The sequence below is a fragment of the Manacus vitellinus genome, unplaced genomic scaffold, assembly GCF_001715985.3.
Source record: "Manacus vitellinus isolate BGI_N305 unplaced genomic scaffold, ASM171598v3 scaffold_14_pilon, whole genome shotgun sequence".
In the NCBI taxonomy this organism is placed as follows: domain Eukaryota; kingdom Metazoa; phylum Chordata; class Aves; order Passeriformes; family Pipridae; genus Manacus; species Manacus vitellinus.
The window spans coordinates 622,015-642,492 of NW_021939063.1; the positions used below are offsets into that span (position 1 = coordinate 622,015).

Genomic DNA, 20,478 nt, shown 5'->3' on the forward strand with positions numbered 1-20,478 from the left:
AATTAAACTCTTGAAAATTCAACCTGGGAAAACTTTGAGAAACAAGTAAGTGGGAATGAGGTGTTGGTATTTAAATATTTATAACTTTATTTTTTCTTAAAAATCTGTCTCCTGGCTGTAGAACTTTAAACAATAGTATTTTGTATTGTCATTCTAATCTGTGCCTTTCCCCTTGGTAGAGCCTCAGGAAGAGCATCCCACAGCTGTTGTCCTGGGAGAAGCCCAGGAACTCCATTCACATACTCCTGATGGCCAGAGAAGTGAATCTCCTTGCCTGGGGGAAGGCCAGAGATCTGCCTCTCCTGAACTCTCACTGTCATCTGGATCAACAAGCAGGTTAGTGAGGTGGTGTCTTCTCCCTGCTTAGTGCCAGCTTAGACCAAACATGGATGAACTTGGCAGTGCCTGTATCCTGCTTCACAGGATGGGTGCTGGGCTGTGGGCACAGATCCATTCTCTGTGTTCCTGGATGCTTGGTGGCTTGAGGGATGGAGCTCAAATAGTATTGTAATGACTTCATAGGGGGTTGATAGTGTAAATGTCCCTTTTGGGACAGAAACAGGGAGGGCAATGTCTGGGGTATCAGGAGTACATTTGGTGAATTCCTTCCAGTGCATCACCTTCCCTTCTGCTGCAAGCTTTATTTAGAGAGGTCCCAAAATGGATAACGGCCCAAGTCTTTTAAGTAGTATTGCTGTAAGGAAGTGTGGCCCCAGTTTCTGGAGGAAAAGTGAAAAAATAATTGACAACAAATACAGAATAATTGGGTTTTGATATAAAAGCAAGAGAGCTGATTTGGCTATCTTGTTGATAAAGGAAATGAGAGGAGAATGCAGGTCAGCATTACCAGGAATAAAAAGGTTTAGAAGTGGGAGATAATCAGAGGAAGTAGCTCGAGGTCATCAACTGAGCTAGGAGTGACATTTCTCAATTTCCCACCCCTTACAGCCATAGCACTCTGCCTCTTCCTCCTTGTTCTGCAAATATTAAAAGTAATGTAGTGCTTGGCTTTATTGTTGGTTATGAACAGATCAATCTAATCAAAAAGTTTAACAGAAACTAAAGAACTTTTAAAAAGCTGTCACGAGGGTTCCCTTTCACAGATGGAAATGTTGAATGGTGAGTGAAAACCTGGGGAGACATTGGAAAAGGAAGATCAGGTTGGGGGTTAGAGAGCATCAAATTGTACATGTCTCTGTTTTACAGGATCAGGCTTTGCTGCCTGTTTCCATTTGCTTGAATAAATGGGAGCATACAGTAAATATTTGTCAGTAAACAACAATATGCTGGCTGGCAGAGCACTGTGTGGAGGCAGGAAAGGTCGTTGCTGCCCTTGCAGAGCATCACTGCATTTCTGTTTGGCCTCAGCCCTGCGTTATAGACCAATAAAGCCCTTCCCTTCTCGTGGCCTTTCCCCTCTGTGCTGTCTGTGTCTTTCTGCCTGAACTGGTACTGTAAAATTGATAAACACAGCATATCAGTTTATTTGCTGTTCCATATGTAACAAGCTGTTAAGGTTAGTGTGGGATTAGTTTTATCTCAGTTTCTCAGGATGCAGATGATGACAGTTTTTCCTTCCCTGTGGTCAGGGAACTGTTCTCTTGGTTGTTTCTTTACCTTTACCACAGGGCCCAGTGCTCTGGGCTCCTGCAGCCCTCACACATTGTCATACCCCATTTTGGAGTGTCTCCCGTGCAGGTGTGTGGGGTCAGAGCAGATTCCTCAGCCCTCAGTGGGGCACACTGACCTGCAGAGCTTGGGTGACCCTCTGGTCTGACCCTGCACAGGGCAGAGGCAGCTGGAGAGGCCCCCTGAGCCTTGGGACATCACACACTGCAGCTTCTGCTGCTTTCCATGCAGCCCCTGGCCTTGGACTGCTCAAAGAGAGATGAAAACTCCAACAGTGAAGCAGTGAAAGCTCAGTGAAGTGACAGATGCTGCCTGGTGAGGAGGGAAGGCCCCTCTCCCCTGACCACCACGTTCCTCCTGCCGCACTGCACCTTCCTGAAGAGCGCTTTGGAGTGTTTACCTGTGTCTTCTGAGAAACAAAGATTACAGGGACCACCCCTTCTCTGAACACTTATGGAAAGGAGTTAAATGTGCTTTTTGTCTTGACTGTGTTCCTTGGTAGCTGCTCTGAAGGAGCAAAAGGGCTGATGGCTCAGTGCACTGCCCAGGGCTTGGTTTGGCCCTTGGAGATCTCTTGGGTCCTGCTGTGCCTGTGGACCAGCTTTGGACCACACAGTTCCATCCAGGAATGAGGCTCATCCTCCCAGCACACTGCTCAGAGGTCTGGTGTATCCAAAATGAATTGTATCATCATTGGCAGGGCCCCTAACAAGTAGGTGTAGTCATATAAACTGCATGAAAAAAGATGTATTTGGTCACTCTGGTTATTGTGGGGCTGATATCTTTTTAATTGTAGTGAAAGAAATACAGCACAAATCAAACAATGATTTATATGTTGATGCTTTGAGTAGCACTGTGCTATTGTACTAAGTAATGGTTTTGTGAGGCTTGTGTTTTATTTCTGAGTATTAAGAGGATATCCTTTGCCAAGGGTAAATGTTTTTCACATTGAAATGTCAAAACTTGAAATATATTCAAAAATCCAGATCTGCATGCTGTGTTCCTGTGAGGAGAGCACTTATAAATGGAGGTCTGGTGCTATGATGGGACGAGGATATCGAGCAGCACATTGAATATAACAGAACAGTCTGCAACTTGGAGAGATGAAATGTCTGTTTTGCAAAAAGATGCTTCAGGAAAATCAGTAATTCTTCTGTTTCCTCCTTCATAAGGCCTGTCCTTTGTCAGTCTCATATCAGTTGGTCAAGATAAGAAATTCATCCATTGTACACTAATCACTGATTAACTGATACTATTCAAAAGTTGATGCTTTAATGGAGAAGAGTTTTACACCTGCTGGAGAAAGATCCAGGGCAGGAATGGAGGTTGTAGCATCAGCCCAAACATGCCTGGGCTCTGCAGAGATTGATGATCCCACCAAGAGAGCAAACTGTGCGTAATAGATAAACACCAAAACACAGCCGGGGCTTTGAAAGGGTAATTTTTCAAAGCTCTGAAGTCACAGTTACACATAAAGCTTCCACAGGACTGCAGTGCTCCATACAAATAGTCCTGTGGCGTTCTTTGACTTCCTGGGACTGAAGCCAAATTTTGCATAACTACTTAAACAATAGGGAAATTAGAGAAGAAATGAGAGAGATGAGGAGGGACAACGATAAGCCGGTTAATGAGCTATGTAGAGGAAATATTCCATTACAACTATTTTATGTAATGGGGATAATACACAGTTTTTTAAGCAAATTATTTCTCTTAAAACTTTATGTTAGAGACAAATGCTGGTTCTTGATGACTAGAGTGAGAGACTTGAACAGCAGATAAAATAGAACACTGACCTTATCTGAAGTACTGAAACATGATGATTTAGTTCTGGAATCGTGGTGGGAAAGTGCTACCTGCACAGCTTGTGTAAATGCCTCTGCTGTTGGGATGCCCAGAGCCACTGCAGTGTGTGCCAGGGGAGGTTCATGCCCAGGGGAGGGGCCTCGTTTGCAGGATGTGTGGGGTTTTGGCTGTAAGCTCAGGAGCCATTGATCAGGATCCAGGGTCTGGATTTAACGGGTCCCTTATCCTTGGATTTATGTGCTTTGCAGAATATGGGCTTTAGTTCAGCAGCAGCAGAAGAGGCAGAGATAGGAGCTGGGTTTCAGTTACCCAGGAGTTCACTGGATGGCAGCACTCCTCCCAGACCCACCCAGCAGACGTTGCTTTGGCAAAGCTGGCAGGGTGGAGTGGTTGGAAGGGCTGTGTGAGCTCCTCCCTGGCAGTTGCTGCAGTCTGAGTTCAAAGGCACCACCGTCCTGCTCCCTGGCCATTGCTGTCAGATGAGAGAAGTGTATGAAAATGTGTTGATTAGGGCAATAACTGCCTTTTTCAGTTCTTCAGTACATTTTTGACTTAATAAATCTTGCACTACTTTGGCTCAGAGATGATGTATATCACAGTGTTAGACAGGAGTGTTTGATCTGTGGATTTTGGCCTCAAACATGGGTTCATTGTGGAAGGATGATGATACTTCTCTGCTATGGTGTTGATTCATACTTTTTTTTCCCAAAACTGTGAGCTGTAACAAATGGCAGGAGCTGTGAGGTTTGGTGGAGAGAGTCCCGGGGACATCATGACAATCAGTGGCCTCAGCTGGGCCTGGGGGAAGCAATTACATCCAGCCTGTGTCCAGGAGGACATGGGTCTGTGATCGAGAGGGGTCTGGACATCTGAGTCCTGAAAACAGGAGTGCTGGTCTGCAGCGCTCCTGGTGCCTCAGCCTCCATGGCCCAGCTGCTGCCACGCTCCTGAGGGAAGGAGTTCAGATAGAGTCAGCAGTGCTTTCCCTTTTCCAAAGGCAGAGCCTCAGAGGCATGGTTTTGGGCTGCAGAGGATGCCATGGAAAGCCCAGGAAGCCTGGAAAGGGTAAAGGAGAACAGTGAGAGCGTGAGTGGAACCTGTGTAAGGTTTGGTTCAGATGAGAGCCCTCCTCCAAAGGCAGGACGATGAAGCCACGGGCGCGTGGTTTGAAGAGGAGGTCCTGGGAAGCCAGGGAAGGCACTGTGATGCACAGGTAATCTTGGATATCACCCAGTGCTTGGGCTGTTCTAGCAGTGAGCTCATCCTGTTCATCACAGGCAGGACACAGTGGAAGCAGTATTGCAAGATGGAGAAAACTATTTTACCTCTCCTCAACTGGGCACTCACCTCCAAGTGACATTGGCAAAATGAGACAGGCTGGAGCTCATTTCTCGTGCCAGCATTGAGGGGAAATGCCCAGGGCTCGTGCCGAGGCAGGTCCCCGAGGCAGGGCAGGATGGACGGGAAGGGCACTGGCTGCTCACACGAGAGCTGTGTCTGCCCAGCACAAACAGGGTCAAAGGGCTGCTTGCTCCTCTCGGTTCTAGAACAAGACATGTCACTCACACTTATGTCAACTTTTTTCTCTCTGTCTGAGAGTTGTGTGTGTTTATCTTAAAAAAAAAAAAAAAGGAGGGGTGGAAATCAAACCCCACTGATGGTCAAGAAAGGAAGAGCTGACTCTTGGCTGGTTGTCCATAAGGGCTCAGGGAAACCAGTCCTGCAGGAACTGGGGAATGGCCTGACTCACTGAAGCTGTACTTTTCCCAACGTGGGGCCTTGAATAAGAGCAGAAACTGAAACCTCTCCTCACCCTGGCACAGGATGCTGGCTGCATCTCGAGCAGTTCAGGTGCAGAAATTTAATGGTTTTGCTGTAAAAATTGACTCCTCTGGAAATGATCTGTAAAATCTTGGGAGAGTAATGACCTTTAGTAACGAAAAGGACAGAAAACCTTGTGGGAATTTGTCTTGGATTTGGAGTCTGAATAAAGTCTGATGATGTTTTGCTGTGCCTGGCCTCAGTGTAGGTAGGTACCTGTGGGGTATTGAAAAGCAGAAAATACCGAAGAAATTAACAAAACTGTTCTAAATTCTGTGATCTCTGTGGCTCCTCTGGGCTAAAATGTATAGAAACAACCTCCACAACAAGGCAGCTGTTTGGTTTTTAATTCATATTCTTCCACTTCAGGGCTAATAATTAAATGCAAAGAGGGGGGAGGAGTTTTCTTCAGGGGACGAAAAAGAATTAATTTAAAATTCACTTGGTGGTCAAAACTGTTTTTGCGTAGTTGGTAGTGTTTTTTGATAATTGCTTTTCAACTGTGGCATATTTAAATGGGGTTTTTTTTAAATTTTCAGACACTTTTGTCTCCTGGCACGTGGCAGAAAGGTGTATAATTACCTCAGCTCCAAATCCTGCCTTCCTTGGGCTTTGTAACCAAAACTGGTGTCTGGGAGAGCCGCGATGCAGAGAACTGCTTCAGTGGGGGGCTGCTGGGGAGCAGTGGGATGTTGGAAGGAATCCTGAAACAAAGAGCTTTTAGCTACAGCTGGGAAGTTCAGAACCCTGGTTTGTACAGTTACTGCAGCCCCTCAGTGTCTCGTTGCAGTTAGGACAGAGCAGTTAATTGGGTTCTCTGGGGACCCTCTGGTGGCCCGTTCACAGCTCCACGTGTAGGCCAAGGGGGAACTCGCTCCAGGACATTTTGTGCTCAGTTTTAAAAAAATTTGGTAGGCAAAGACCAAGGATTCCACATGAAAATTCTGAACAAGCAGTATTGGTTTGAGTGTTAGCCAAGTTTTCTCATTTTTATTGTTTTGCGGTGGCAAACGCGGTGGGTGATAAATGATGATAATGCTGCAGTTTTCAAGGCAGGGGAGTACATCATGTTCAGGCCTCAAACCTGCTCTTTTTCTATTTTAGGGGACTAAAAGCACACAAATAGCCCTATGTCCTCCTCACTTCTTTTTTTAAATGTAATCGGAACATCAGAGTAGTTTGGAAATATGATAATAACTCATTCCCTGGGAATCCAGTTTGTGCACCAAAAATGAGCTTTTGATGGACTTTTAATTCTGAGAGTAAAAACAATGCTGAGCTTCAAAACTTTCCCCATCCATTTTTGGTGTCTTTTTCTATTATATCTGTATGACTGTATGTGCACGAGTTAGAGGGTCCTCTAACATGGCTCTGTTTGTCCACCTGAATTCCTGTTGGTGGTTCTGTATTAGTTATTGCCACAGTAACAGCTGATGACTCTCACTTCAGAGAGCAGACAAAATGGCAAAGGGTGAAAAAATCCTGCCATCTTCTAGAAGTTGTATGTCATTTATTGATTTATTGAAGAAAAGCTTCTAGGAAAGAAATGCACTTTACCTACACTTTACCCACCAAAGCATCTTGCAGATCCTCTCCAGTGAAATTGCCTGGTGCCTGGGAATGCAAAGCTGTTTAGATACCACTAAGGAGACATGAACAGAGAGAATTGCCTTGTGTGTTAAATAATGACATTGAGACCTGGGAATAACTAAAAATTAAGCAATGCAGAGACAGAAGTTCTTGGCCTGTCCTGTAGGTTGAAGTTATTTCTCATTGCCAGTGCTATGAGAGGGGTCAGTCTCATCCACAGGTTCTGCTGCCACTGCCAGCCGAGCCCTGCTGTGCTATAGGTGTTGCTAAAATAATTTACATCTGTTTTATTTTCCCCTTCAGCACCAATTCGGACATTTTGGCAGATGTGGAAGAGTCTGAGACGTGTTCAGTGTCCTCTGACAGGTGAGTGGAATATCCACACACTGAAGTCCTTGTGATGGGTTTAGATCAGTAGTTTGCAGTTGGTGGAATTCTGGAAAAGCAAATGCCTCTGGAAAGTCAGGTACTTGGAGAATCCTCACAGTTGTGGGAAGCAGGGTTTTGTCAGTGAGTTTGAATCCTTGAGAAATAATACCTGGATGCTCTAAGAATCCACAGATGCCCAGTTGAAGATTATTATTCTAAGGTACACATGAGTATAAATATATATTTTAATTGGGAAAAAAATGAGGAGACTGATTTTTATGGAAAATTCAATTTGATCTTCTGTTGTATTTGAAGTTCCACTGTTGGCAGAGCTGTATATAAGGCTGACAAGTTGAACATGCTGGAATTGAGCATCTGTTTTGAAGTGGGAAGAGTTCTTGTTGCTAAGACATTAACATCTTACTTCTTTAAACCAAAAATCCCTTTCTGTTACATGTATGTGGTCATAGACTGGGATGGCTCTTAAAACTCCCTATTAATGGCTGTGGAATTCAATCCAAGATGAGAAATGTTTGTCCCAGTTCAGTGTGTGTTTAACCATGTCCTGCAGAGACCTTTTTCCCTGTGCTTTTAAAGTGTTCCGCTGAGAGACAGTTTGGAGTTAAATGCTCTGTAGTTAGTTATTAAAATAGTTGACTTCCTTTCTCTTTGAGCGAAGAACATGCCTGACTCCATTAAAATCACCTCTAACTCTTCCTTTCTGGAGGCTCAGTAAGCAGCAGCTCCCCAGCAGCACAGTGCTGTGTGTTAACCAGGCTCACTGTGGCAGGACACCTCACTGCTCTCAGGAGAAGGCATTTGCTCCATAAGCTGAGTCCTTCAGCCACAGTCAGTCTTTTTTCTCTGGTCTGTGGCCCCCATTCCCCAAGTTGAATTCTCGAATCATCTCTTGTTCCCCCCATGAACTACAATTATTTATTACTCTGTGCTGTTGGCAACTTAATCTTTATTGGTGGACAAGTAGGTGTAAATTCAGGTTGAGAAACAGAGTGAGGTTTTAATCCCTCACATATAAATTAAGTTCCTGCTCCTGAGCAGTGTCTTTGTGCAGCTAAGTGTTGATAGTGACCTGCTCCTGGCAGCAGCTGTGGATGTGAATAGTTCTGTTGATGCCAGCGTGTTGCTGCACATGGCATGGGACAAGTGCCTGAAACTTGGCAGGTTCAGGGCTCCAGGAGATCTACATTCCAAATTGCCTCAGGCAACAAGTGCTTGCTTAACCCACTCTGGGGTCTGCAGGTGACAGTGGCAGTCTGTTAGTGATGGTTTGGGGAGAAATTTTTGTGACAGTGTGAGTGGGGAGAGCTGGACAGGGCCATGGATCCGCGTAGTCCCTCCCTTTGGCACTCAGGGTACGCGTGTTCAGTCACACTGCCGAGGTACCAGCTGGATCTGGCAGAGCTGGGATTCACACAGATCTCCCTGGGTGTGGTTAGTGGTCTCAGGGATGTGAGAACTCCATTTCCATCGTGGTATAGCTCTGAAACACAAGTTGTTCCTACTAATCTCTTTATTATATCGTTACCTGTCTCATGACAGTCAGCAGATGTGGACTTGGGCATCTGAGAGTTTTCCATTGTTATTTTCATTTGTGAATTCCCAGTTTAAGTCGAATTAATAGTCCCTGCAGGATGGGTTCAGCCTAGCAGATGGTATAAAACAGAGTGTATTTATAAGAAATGTTTAATTAGCAAAAGCTGTTGACAGATGAGCGGCATCTTTCATGTCAACAATAAGTGGAATTTTAAGCTCCAAGGCTGAATGATGGAAATCAGCTGCTTCATTTAAATATGGCTAATTTAACAATTTTTTCTTTAAAATTAACTCTGTGACTAAAACACTTGTTGAGTTTCCAGTGGAAAATTCTTTGTCCATAAATGAGGAGGGTGTCTGCAAAACTGGGAGTCCTGTGCGCTTTCGTTCAGGGGTAACCCTGACCAAACCCTTGTCCTGTGCCTGGGTGACTGTGCCCCCGAGGAGGACAGTGACTCAAGTTGGCATTTTCTGATAGAACATCATCATGGTTTTTTCTCAGCACCAGGGGCTCTTCTCAGTTATGGACAAGGAATCTAGGAGGTTGTTGCTCCTCCTTGTATTCCAGACTGGTTCCTGGGGACAGGAGGAGAGGCACCACGACATCGGGTTTGTGGGTGTTGTTATCTTTTTCAGCTGAGAAGGCAGAGCAATATTTCCCCATCCCTGGAATTGTCCAAGGCCAGGTTGGACAGAGCTTGGAACAGCCTGGTCTGGTGGAAGGCGTCCCTGCCCATGGCAGGGGGGTGGGATGAGCTGAGCTCTGAGGTCCTTTCCCTGCCCATGGCCAGGAACACGTGCATATGTGGTGCCCCTGTGCTGCTCCCAGTGCTTCAGCAGGGTCATGTGTGCCGTGTTTAGGGCACTTGCAACCCCCTTTTTTCCTTATTTTCCTTTTTTTCCAGCAGCAGCAGCAGCTCCCTGGCTCTGACAGTGATCAGGAGGAAGTCGCAGCGGCCGCGGATGCCGGAGAACGATGGAGTTCTTCCCAGGAGCAAGCGGAAGAGGAGCTAGTGCTGCAGGGATGGGGAATCCTCAACGCTGGGAAACACTGCTTGGCTTTTTCCCATCCTCAGTGTGTCTGAATACTGAGTAAAGCGCTGAATTTATGCATCACTGCCATTCCAACTGCCTTAATGACAAGGCTGGTGGGTTTGTCCACAGCACTGTGGCCATTTACCTTTGAGACTGGGCCCGGGGTGCCAGAGCCCTGTGGGAACGTGAGCTGGCTCCTGTCCCTCGTGTCCCCTCACCAGTGCAGGACTGTGTGTTGCTGCTGTTCCTGCTCATACCCCGTGGAAACTCCTGGAAGCAGCTGCAGGACAGTGTTTTGCTTGGGGTCGGGCAGGTGCTGGTGCCCCAGTTCCCTGGTGCAGCTGGGGAGGTGGGGGGAGGCAGAGGGATGCTGGGGGATTCTGCTCTACAGAAATAGGCTTTTTTATATATGTCTGTGTCAAATTGCTCGGTATTATGTTTCGTTATTTTGGTTTGAAGTAATGAAACTGGAAGGAAGTTGGAAGGTCATTGGACACAAAGTATTCTAGCTTTAAAATAAATAGTAACATTGAAAAGTCTGGTCTTCCTTGGAAGGTAGTAGAATTTTGTAATGAAATAAAGCAATGCAAGAAGATGAAAGTAAATCTGAACACCAGGGGACGTTTTTAAAAATATGGCTTGTAAGCAAAATACATCCCATGAAAAATACTCACAGGTGCTTCTGCTGAGCCCCGAAGCTTTGGTCAGAGCCCATCAGGGAGCTTGGCAAAGAAGGCACAAAATCTGGGTAAAATTGAGAGTTGTGTGCCAGTTGACTTCAGACTGTAGCTGGACCTGGGTGTTTGACTTTTATAAATATTCCTCCTCAAGCTGTTGTTCCCAGGAACGTTTGTGTTTGGAATGGGCTGAATCACGGCAAATATAAACCATCATAACTGCACAAGGTGAGGAGGGGCAGAGGCAAAGCAGGAAGCTGATTGTGTTTGTTTCATTTTTACTAAAGAAAACCTTTTGAAAGAAAATTTTTGGTGTCTGTTCTAGGGCTGCCTTTTCATCACAGTAGCTCACACAAGGCATTGAAATTGGGTGCAGTTGGCCAGGGAGGAATAAAGATGTTTATGTGTGGAATGGCCATGGAATCGATGTGGATGGGGTTTGCATTAGCTGCTGGGTAGCCCCGGAAGGGTTTGCTGGTGTGGTTTACTTCTGTTTGAGTTAGCAGCAGAGTTTTCTTTAATATGGTCACGATGTCCCCTGTCACACACAGAGAATAGCCTGGGAAGGCTCTGTTAGTGCTGCTGGCAGATAAACCCTGAGCTGGGCTGTCAGCAGTGTGGTTTTGCTGCTGACAGAGCCTAAGGGAGCACGTGCCCACCTTGCCTAAGCTCAGCCTGGAAATGGCACACCAGGTGCTGCTCAAGGTCCTTACCTCGATCTGTAGGGCAAATTGGGGTCCTGCAATCTTAACTCCCAGGGGCTTCTGCCTTCAGTCCAGGGAACGGGCTGGAAACGTGTCGGATCAGCGGCAGATCCTTCCTGTCTCCCAGAGTTAATTTGCAGTTACTGGCAGTAACTCCTGAGGTGAGAGAAAAATATGTTTCCCTACCCAAGAAGGAGAAATAGTCTAATTTAGTAAGTACGGGCTGGAAAGTACTCAGAAAAAATCAGTATTGGGCAAGTGCCCAAGGGGGAGTGAACCCTCATGAGCCGAGTCCTGGGGGTTCTGTTCTTGCATCCTGGTGCCCAGGGACTGGTGGGGGGTTCTGTCCTGTTGTCCTGGGTGCCTGAGGGGCTGGCAGGGGGTTCTGTCCTGGCATCCTGGTGCCCAAGGGCTGGTGGGGATTCCGAGCAAGACAAGAAACAGCTCCTGGACAGCAGCGTCACGGTCTGACTGTTGTGGTGACCTCAGGATATGTCCCCTGTGGCTCTTGAAGAACCCAAGGAAGAGTGTTGTCCTTGGAGCTGTGCTCAGAATGTGTACAAAGCCATGAGCTTTGGGAATGATGTTTTCCTTTGCTCATTCAATCACACTGTGGTTTCTCCAGCAGGGCTCAGTCCCTCTGTGGTCCCTCCTGGAATCCACTTCCAAGGATTCCTGTCTTGGCAACCTGGGCAGAATGGGGAGTTCCTGTGGTTCCTAAAGCACCTCGTGGTGAAGAGGTTGGTTTGGGTTCAGAGAGCCCTCAAACACTCCCATGGTGGTGTGTTTGCTGTTGAGTTTGAAACAGCCCTTACCCTTCCCAGTCTGGGGTTTACTGGATGACAGCCTTGCTCTGCTATGAGAAAATGCTTGGATTTTCATGGGGGTGTTTTGCCTGCTGGAATACAGCTCAGACAAAGGAAACCTTGAGAGGAGCTGCCCTCCAAAGCAGTTCAAAAGGCACCTTTATAAAAAGGAAAGAAAACACTCTGAAATATTTCTCAAAGTTTAACCTTTTTATTAAACTCCCTGAAGATTTTGGAGCCTGAATGTCAGCCATGGTCCCAGACAGCATAGGCAGAGACACACTGAAATACTCCCCCCAATGTGGTCCCAGCAGCACTGGCAGCTGTCAGACACCCCAAGTGCCAAGGGATGGGGACAGGAGGGTGACTGTGCTGTTATGTCTCACCTGATTTCTCACGGATTTGGGATTTTTTTTGCTGAGTTTTTTTTTAGTGTTGCTGCTTGGAAAAACTGCTTGGCTGCTGTATTTAGTGCCATTGATAAGAGCAGCTGAAGGAAGTGTGTTTATTTCAGCAAAGTCCTTCATGGCTGAAAGGAAATGACTTGCAAGTAGTTAAAAATCACTGAAAACTGACAGCAACTCACAGATTCATTCACTGCTGACATGTGATAGTTTTTCTCATAAAAATTCTCTATTGCTCCTCAGAAAAACCCCTTGCCATGCACAACTGGGCAAACTGGGAAACCTTTGGTGTTAGAGCAGCAATAATACTGTAAAGAGCTTTCTCCAAGCATTGGCAAAGCAGCTGCTGGTGCGTGGGGATGAGCAGGACACGAGTCCTGCCCCAGCACTGTTCCCTGCACTGGTGTGGCTACAGGTAAGGCCACTGACAGTGAGCTGAAGAGCTGCTACAGGAACTGGGGCGTTAAGATAGCGAGACAGTTACTTGGTGTAGTAGGAGAGAGAAAAGCCATGACACGTTAAATATGGATGTAAATCAAACTGGCTCCCTGACAACCTGTGGAGATTCATTATTTTATATCTCTTACTGTTGAACTCACCATTTAAATCCAAATTGGTGACCTTTACCAGAGACGGGGCTTTTTCCCCTCCCTTTTGTAAGGAGCTGTGAGTTGGTGCCAGAGGTGGGTGATGGTGTTTGTAGAGGTGACAAATCTGAGCAGGGTGTGTGGATGTGACACAGTGGTTGAGGTGCTGGGGGAGGCTGCATGGAGCAGACACACTGGACAATGTGGAGGCTTAGGAAAAAGCATGGATTTGATGGTCCTATGCCTCATTCCCACCCTGACAGAGCAGGTGCCCAGGTAGGATCCTACAGACACAGCTCCAGGGCCAGCTCCAGCCCCAGGCGAGTGCCAGGACTGCCAGGTCTGGCCTTTGCTGGGAGTGGCTGCTGATCCCCTGGGTGCCATAAATGACTCTTGCTGCACATCTCCCCAGCCCTGAATTCGCAGAAATTGGATAACGTAAGGGAAAAAACAACAGCGAGGAAGGAAACGCAGTGTCCTCCCCACGCTGTCCTGTCCCCTCGCTCCCCTGGGCGGCTCCTCCTCCGTCACCAAGTCAAGGGGCAAGTGGGAGCAGTTGGGGACTTGTGAACAGCCAGGCTGGGGAAGCAGTCCCAGCACGGAGGAGCTTTGCAGTGGTGATGCACAGTGAGAGGCTGGGTCGTGTCCTCCTGCCCAGAGTTGCCGTGGCTGAGCTGCGGCCCCAGCGAGAGGGGAGGAACCCCACAGTGGTGGGGTTTGAGTAATCATGAAGTTACTGCATTCTCCTTGCACCTTTTCATGACTGATGTTTGTTACATCACCCACAGCATATGCCTTGTGCTGGGAGGAGTGTGGTGTTGCAGAGACCCTCCATCCCACCCTCTGCCAGGGATGTGGGATCCTGGGGACCCTCCATCCTGCCCCACTGCGGGTCCAGCCCCTCTGCAGCCATCCCCAGCCAGCAGATCCCTGACAGCTGTGGCTCCCTGGGGAGTTGGGAGTGGGGAGAAGCTCCTGGGGGGCCCATAGTGGTGCTGGCAGCCGGGCTGGGGCGATGCCAGGCTATGTGGGGGGGCTGCCACTGGAAGGCTTTGGGAATGGCTGCTTTGGGCGGCGAATCCATTCAGAAGGAAATTAATTTAGTCACAGAGCAGTCCCTCAGGCCAGGGCAGGAGGGCAAAGCTGGAAACAAAATAATCACAGACAATAAAAATGTCCTGTTCCCCCAGCCCAGCAGTGGAGCCATGTGAAAGACAGCGGTCCTGGGAATGGGAGAGAGCAGGACTGGAGTCACCCTGACAGGCACGGGGCTCCCTGTGTGCTCTCACCCCATGTCCCCCTCCAAATCAAATAGCTGGGGGTTACCTGGTTTTGCTTCAGGGATGGCTGTGCTAGGGTGTTTTCTGGTGTTTTCTCAAAAGTTCTGGTTTTGCAGGAGAACTGCAATGATGGGCCAATTCCTCCAACCTTTGGTTGGATGTTCTGCGTCACAAATACCAGAACAGCAGCTGTGTTTGGTCGATGCTTCAGAATCTGAACAAGATGAAAAATGGCTTAGTTTTCTGAAAGTGGGTCTGGGATCAGGTGATTTGAAAAATTTCCACCTCCACTTTTCTCACAGGGGAGAAAAGTTTTTTTCCCAGGTAATGAGGGCTTTTACAGCAAGGATTCACTTTAATGCTGACCTTTTGGGTTTTTTTCATTGTCTTTTCAGCTCTAATGTTTTGTTAAATTTCTATGTTTTGGGGAGTTCACATTCTCTAAGATAAACAGTCCACACTCCAGCCCCCTCATGCCATCTCTGGTAACACTGTGGGCTCAGGGAGCGGGTGTGTCTGGCTGTGGGTAGGAAGAGCCCTTTCCTAGGCTGAGATCTGAATGCTGGCTCTCTTCATAGCCGGGTGGTTGGTTCTGGTTGCAGGTCCCAGCCCAAGCCCAGTGCCCACTTGGGTTGAGGGCCATCGACCATCCTCACAGAGGGCAGAGGGAGCAGATTTTGCTTGCTTCCCAGAAAAGTGAGCCTCTCCCTGGGGATGCTCCATGTGCTGGCTCTGCTCTCCCATTGGATCCTGTGAGCCACCCTTGCTGCTGGCTGGAAATGGGCTCCATCTCAGCGAGCTGCTCCAGCTGGGACACGGGGGGGCTTGGAGCTGGTGCTGGGCTGTGCCTGTGCTGGGTGGGAATGAGGGTGTGGATCCCTGTGGGATTCCCATCATCACACTGACATGGTGCTCTGGGCTGGCTGTGCTCTGGCCATGTGCTGCCCTGAACTGGAGAGCTCCCCTTGCACCCCTGGGATGGACCTGCAGCCGAGGGTGGGCAGGGGACAGACAGGGGTCGAGGTCCCTCAGGACCACTTCTCCAAGGGTGGTGTGTTACTGGCAGGAGTTAATAATAAATGATATTTAGTTTAAGGTGAGTCTTTTGACAGAACAACAGATATTCTGGAATTGGAACACCTTACCCAAGGGCAGGAATTGCAGCTGGATCATCGCTGTTGCCTGCTGGGCAAACCCAACACTGGGACCTGCTGTCCAGAGGAAAGAATAACTGTGGTTCTGTCCCACCTGGCAGTGGAGGAGCCAGAGGAGTCAGAGGGGCCGAATTCAAAACGATTCAGACAAACTGGTGAGTTGGCTCCAAATCAACCACCTGCAATTAAATAAAGAGAAGGACAAATGGGGAGTAATTAGTAAGGCAGAAAAGTTTGTATAAATATAGCTGGGCTTCATTTTCAGAGCTAAGCTCAGCAGCCTGGTTGGTTATTTGGCCCCACAGCTGCATTCCTGGAGCCTGGGCTGGGGGTTTCATGGCAGGTACTTGGTGGGAGAGAAATGGGGGGGGGTGGAAACCCCCTCACCTGTGTGGGCATTTCCAGACGTGCACATGCTTCTACACATTCACACATATATACATGTGTATACTGAAGCATCCTGAGGACTGCAGCCCCTTTTGTGTCGCTCAGCATGGATTTTGTTGAAGTAGTGATGAGCAGCAATATTGATTCACTTTCCTTCACATATATGTTTATTGTAGAAGTTATGTATGAATATGTATTAAAATAGGCAGTCAGGTATATTCTGGTCTTGTTCTGGCTCCTGTACCTTTGCCTAACCAGATGTTTTGCTCAAGTAGAAAAGTGCCTCATTGTATTGTGCAGAACATCTGTGTGTGCAGGGGTTCAGGCTGCAGCACGGGACAGTGCTGTGCATCTGGTGCTTGGCATTAGCTGGGTGATCCATACCTTTGGCTATGGAAATGTTTAGTTAATATCCAAAATTCCAGGAGATGATGCTCAGTGTGTCCCTTGGTTCCTGGGGTGTGCAGGTCCCATGAGACCTGCTGTTGCTGCAGGTGTGAATCCCAGTGCTGTGGGTATGGCTGCCTGGGAACAGGGCACTGCATCTTTCTGTGTCTGGTTTGCTTTTCATTCCTCCTGTTTGGTGAGTGACATTTCAGGGCAGCTGAAATGAACAGCCTGAAGTTACTCACAAATACAGTAAACCCCCCCAAAATAGTAAAGTCATTATATAATATCTCCCAACAGCTGAATCTGAATCCTCTTTGTTAAAAACCGTATGGATTCATGTTTGTATTTGACCAGCTTGTTATTCCCAGGGTCTGTGCAGGCTCCATTGGTTTTTATGGCTTTGAGGCTGTAACAGGATGAAGTGAGAAACATTTTAGCACAAACAGCTCCCTGTACGGACCCAGTTCCTCAGGGAGGTGCCTGGGGAGAGCCTTGTCACCCTTTCAGTGGTTGGATGTGGCCTGTGTGCAGCAGGGGGGTGGGAGCAGGGGGGATTCCCTGTGGAAATCACAGACCTCTACGCTGTGAGGGTCTGCCCCAGCCTGAATGGGACTTTCTGAATGGTAGGATCAGGGTGGATTATGGGATCAGCGGGATCCAGAGTCTACTTTGGTTTAAATGGCTTTAAGCTCATGGATTTGATGGCAGCACTGCTGCCATAGCCCAGGTGAGATCCCTGGGCCTCGGGGCAGGAGGTGCATCCCACTGCACTCTGGGCACCAGGTGAAACCCAGTGTGTCTCCAGAGGCTCCAAGGCTTCCCTTAGGGTGCCAGTGGTGATGGTATAGAAATGGTGCTGGCTTAATGCCAAGAAATGCAGGCTCTTTTTGCAGACATTCTGTCCCAAAGCTGGGTGAGCCTGAGCTGGGCTCCAGCACTGGTGTGGGCAGGAGGCCACTGGGGCAGGGGCTGACACATTTCAGTGAGTTGGGGATTTCTTCGAAGGAAGTGGTTTGAATCCCATGAACCTTTCAGGGACATGATGTGAAGGGATCTTTAACACTGAGTTCCTTGAGTAAGTTCAGCGTGTTCCCAGATAAACAAAAAGAAGGGAACAGAAGAAATGATCTTGGAAATTCTTTCTGCTGTGAATGCTGTCTAGAGCTCGAGGCTTCAGGTTCCAAGTTGTTCCTCCCTTCTCCACGTACAAGGTGGCTTCGCCAGCTCCTTTTCTCCTTCCAGTGACTCAGTTTCCAGAACCTCCCCCAGCCATGGCCCAGCCCTGCACAGAGCCCAGGCAGTGGGGTCATGTGCTGGGGCAGGAATGCTGGGACTGACCATGGGCTGCAGTTGTACTTTTCATTTTTTATTTACTGTGATCAATCTGAGGACTAGTTTTGCCTTTTGATTTTTTTTTTCTTTCTTAACTAACAGAAAGAATTACCCCTGCCAGAGCACAGTTCAGGTGGGTGATGTGATGGGTGGCACGACATTATCCAGGAGTGTAACTGTGTTAACCCAGTCCACACAGCATGTTCAGATGGAGGTATGTTACCACTGATAAGTGAACTCAGTAACACAATGAATTTTGAGTAAGTTTTGGGTCCACATAATTCTGTACATTGCTGGTATTTCCATGGTTTGTCTCCAAAGCCTTGTTGCCTTCAGTACAGAACATTTTACAATATTGACTCTGTATTCCTCTGGAAATCAGCACAACCAGCTGGTGAGCCATGGAGAAAGCTGATGTCTGACTTGGGGATTTAATCATGTGCACATTTAAGGAAGACACAGAAAACTTGTAATTTACTCTGGCCTTCGTGTATTCCCAGGCCTCACATAAGGCCCAGAGCCCTCACAGCTCTGTGTTCCACACAGAGACACCTCCTCCAGGAAGGTGTGTGTGTGAGACTGCTCATCTCTGTGGTTCTAGTGAATTTACCAAAATTGGCCTTCTTGCAGGCTGAGTGCAGCACGTGAGGACTAGGACAATTTCTAGGATAAAGAGAAATTCCCATGCCAGAGCAGCCAGATAAAATATCCCAGCTCTGCAGCCTGCAGTGCCTGCTGTGGGCCACAGCCACACACAGGAGTTCATGGGTAGCTGCAGCTCCATCTGCAAAGCCATGGCCTGGCCTTGACGTTTTGCCAGACCTCTTGTGTCATGGGGACCGTAAAGTTGGGATTCCAGATAGCTATTGGAAAAACAGCTATTTCAGATTCAGCAGTGAACCAACATGCAATTAAATTTAGCTTTATGTAGTGTTTGTGCTTTTGATTATCCCAAAGCATGTGTTTTTAAAATAAGAATGTTTCCAGCTCTATGGCATCCCTGAATGTTTAAAGCTGGAAGCAGCAGGGGATGACTCAGAAAACCCTCTGATTCTCACAGGATTCTTTACTTTAAAGTCACGTGTTTGGATTTTAGTTGTGGGGCAACTGCAGCTTTGCCTGAATAAGGACCGAGGGGTTACAGGGGACCATGAGCATCTCTGGCTGCTGGGGGCCAGTGCCCAGACCCGACAGGATCACCCAGGGAAGGGCACCAGGAGCTGGTTGTTGTCCTGAGCTCCCACATCCCATTTGGTGTAGGTGGCACATTTTGCCATGGCAATTCCCTCCACTCTCTTCCCACTACAGAGGAAGGGAAGGGCAATAAAACCTTATGGCTGGATCCTTTTATCTGACCCTGACCAGACTCAGCCATGGCCACCCAAAGCCCATGGAGAGGGTCCATGGGGCCAAGTTCCAGCCGTGGGGCTGCCTCCCCACCATTGCTGTGCCTGGGGCTGTGCCAGTGCAGCAATGACCTTGTGTTCAGAAGTGCCACTTTCTGAGCCCCTCATGGGTTTAATACTGGGTAATTTATGTGAGAAAAGTGACATATGGAGAGAATGATTAAACCTTGTCTGTCTCCTCTTCTGCTATGAGGGAACCCCCAGCAGTCTGGCTCCAGTGCTGGTTTCCAGTAGCAGAACCAAGCCTGTCCCACAGTCGAACATGCAGCAGGCAGCAACTGCACCCAATGAGCAGTAAAGCATTTTAATGTCACCCAGTGACAGTGTTATTGTCCTCGTGGGCCGGGAGGCTGGACTGGCTGGCTGGCTCCAGGAGCTGCAGCCAACCTGGGCCCGGGCCAGCGTTAATTGCCCAAATTAATGTGTGTCGGGGCTGTGAGTTCCTGGGGCAGGTAACAGTCCTTGCAGTTGCAGGGGGAGTTCCTTTTTTTTCTTAGCAGTTTGAGATCTGGGATGAAATAAGCCAGGACCTTGGCTGGGAGTGCCATGGAAGGGGGATTTCTGGGACCCCTTGATCCTTGCAGCCTGCCCTGGGCAGGGGCACCATGGTGAAGCACAACCCTGTGTCCAGAGCACCATGTGGACCTGACTGAAGCTGATGGGGACAGGGGTGAGGTTCAGCCCTGCAGGGTCCCTGTCCTGCTGTCCTGGCACTGCGGGGCTTGGCTGTGCCTGGAGCATCCAGGCCCAGGCTCCCACGGCACTGCTCCCACCCGGCTCAGTCCCTGCCCCTGAGCATGGAGCCCAGGCTGGAGCCAAGCACTTACAGTAAAACTAATGAACCCCTTCCATGGCTTGGCCTTTTAACCCCAAATTTCAGTCCCCAGGCATGTGACCCTTCACCTTGCCTGCGAGCACTCGTGCACTCCGGGTCAGCACAGAGCATGCCAGAGAACATGGCCCTGGGAGTGCGTGGCATTGGCACAGGGAGAAACAGGATGAATCCTTGGAGAGCTCTTCCCCAGCTGAGCACCTGTGACTGGCTGCTGAAATCAAATGTATTTCACAGTTACAACCACCCCTGGAGGTGCTCTGCTGCCACGTGTAGGAGCTGCACAAGGGGCAGGGGGCTCCTTCCTGGCAGTTCAGGTCTGGTCTGAAGGAGCTGGGCTCTGTGCAGCTGTGAGTGACACCTCCTCCAAGGCCAAAGAGGAGCGGTGGCTGCTCTGCCTCACCTGAGGCAGCATCTCACCGTGCTGCCACCCCACCTGGGTCCTCAAGCACATTTCCATCCCTCGGTGCCTGCGAGATGCTCAACGAGCCACGCAGAAGCCAAGGGCAAACCTCTCCTTGCCTCCACTGGAGCCACGGTTTTACCCCAGTCACCTCCTCCTCCAGAGCTCTCCCAAAAAAGGCAGAACAATGAAAAAAGCATTGCACATGGTGAGCCGTGATCCACAGCGATTCCCACAGCAGTTTTATTGCCTGAAGGAGGAAGAACGTGAACCCTGGAGGGAAGAACTTGCCAAAGTATTTAAGATTTCTACATC

General features: G+C 48.4%; 1 protein-coding gene across 1 annotated transcript in view; it reads left to right on the forward strand.

Annotated features, from left to right (window-relative positions):
* Positions 1–10,412, forward strand: part of RAD18 (RAD18 E3 ubiquitin protein ligase) — a 31,328-nt gene extending 20,916 nt beyond the window's left edge. The window contains exons 10-12 of the mRNA XM_018068642.3: positions 180–336; positions 7,147–7,209; positions 9,672–10,412. Of these exons, the coding sequence (XP_017924131.2) occupies positions 180–336; positions 7,147–7,209; positions 9,672–9,780 (329 nt within the window). The 3' untranslated portion in view covers positions 9,781–10,412. The remainder of the gene's footprint in view (positions 1–179; positions 337–7,146; positions 7,210–9,671) is intronic.
* Positions 10,413–20,478: the final 10,066 nt, after the last annotated feature.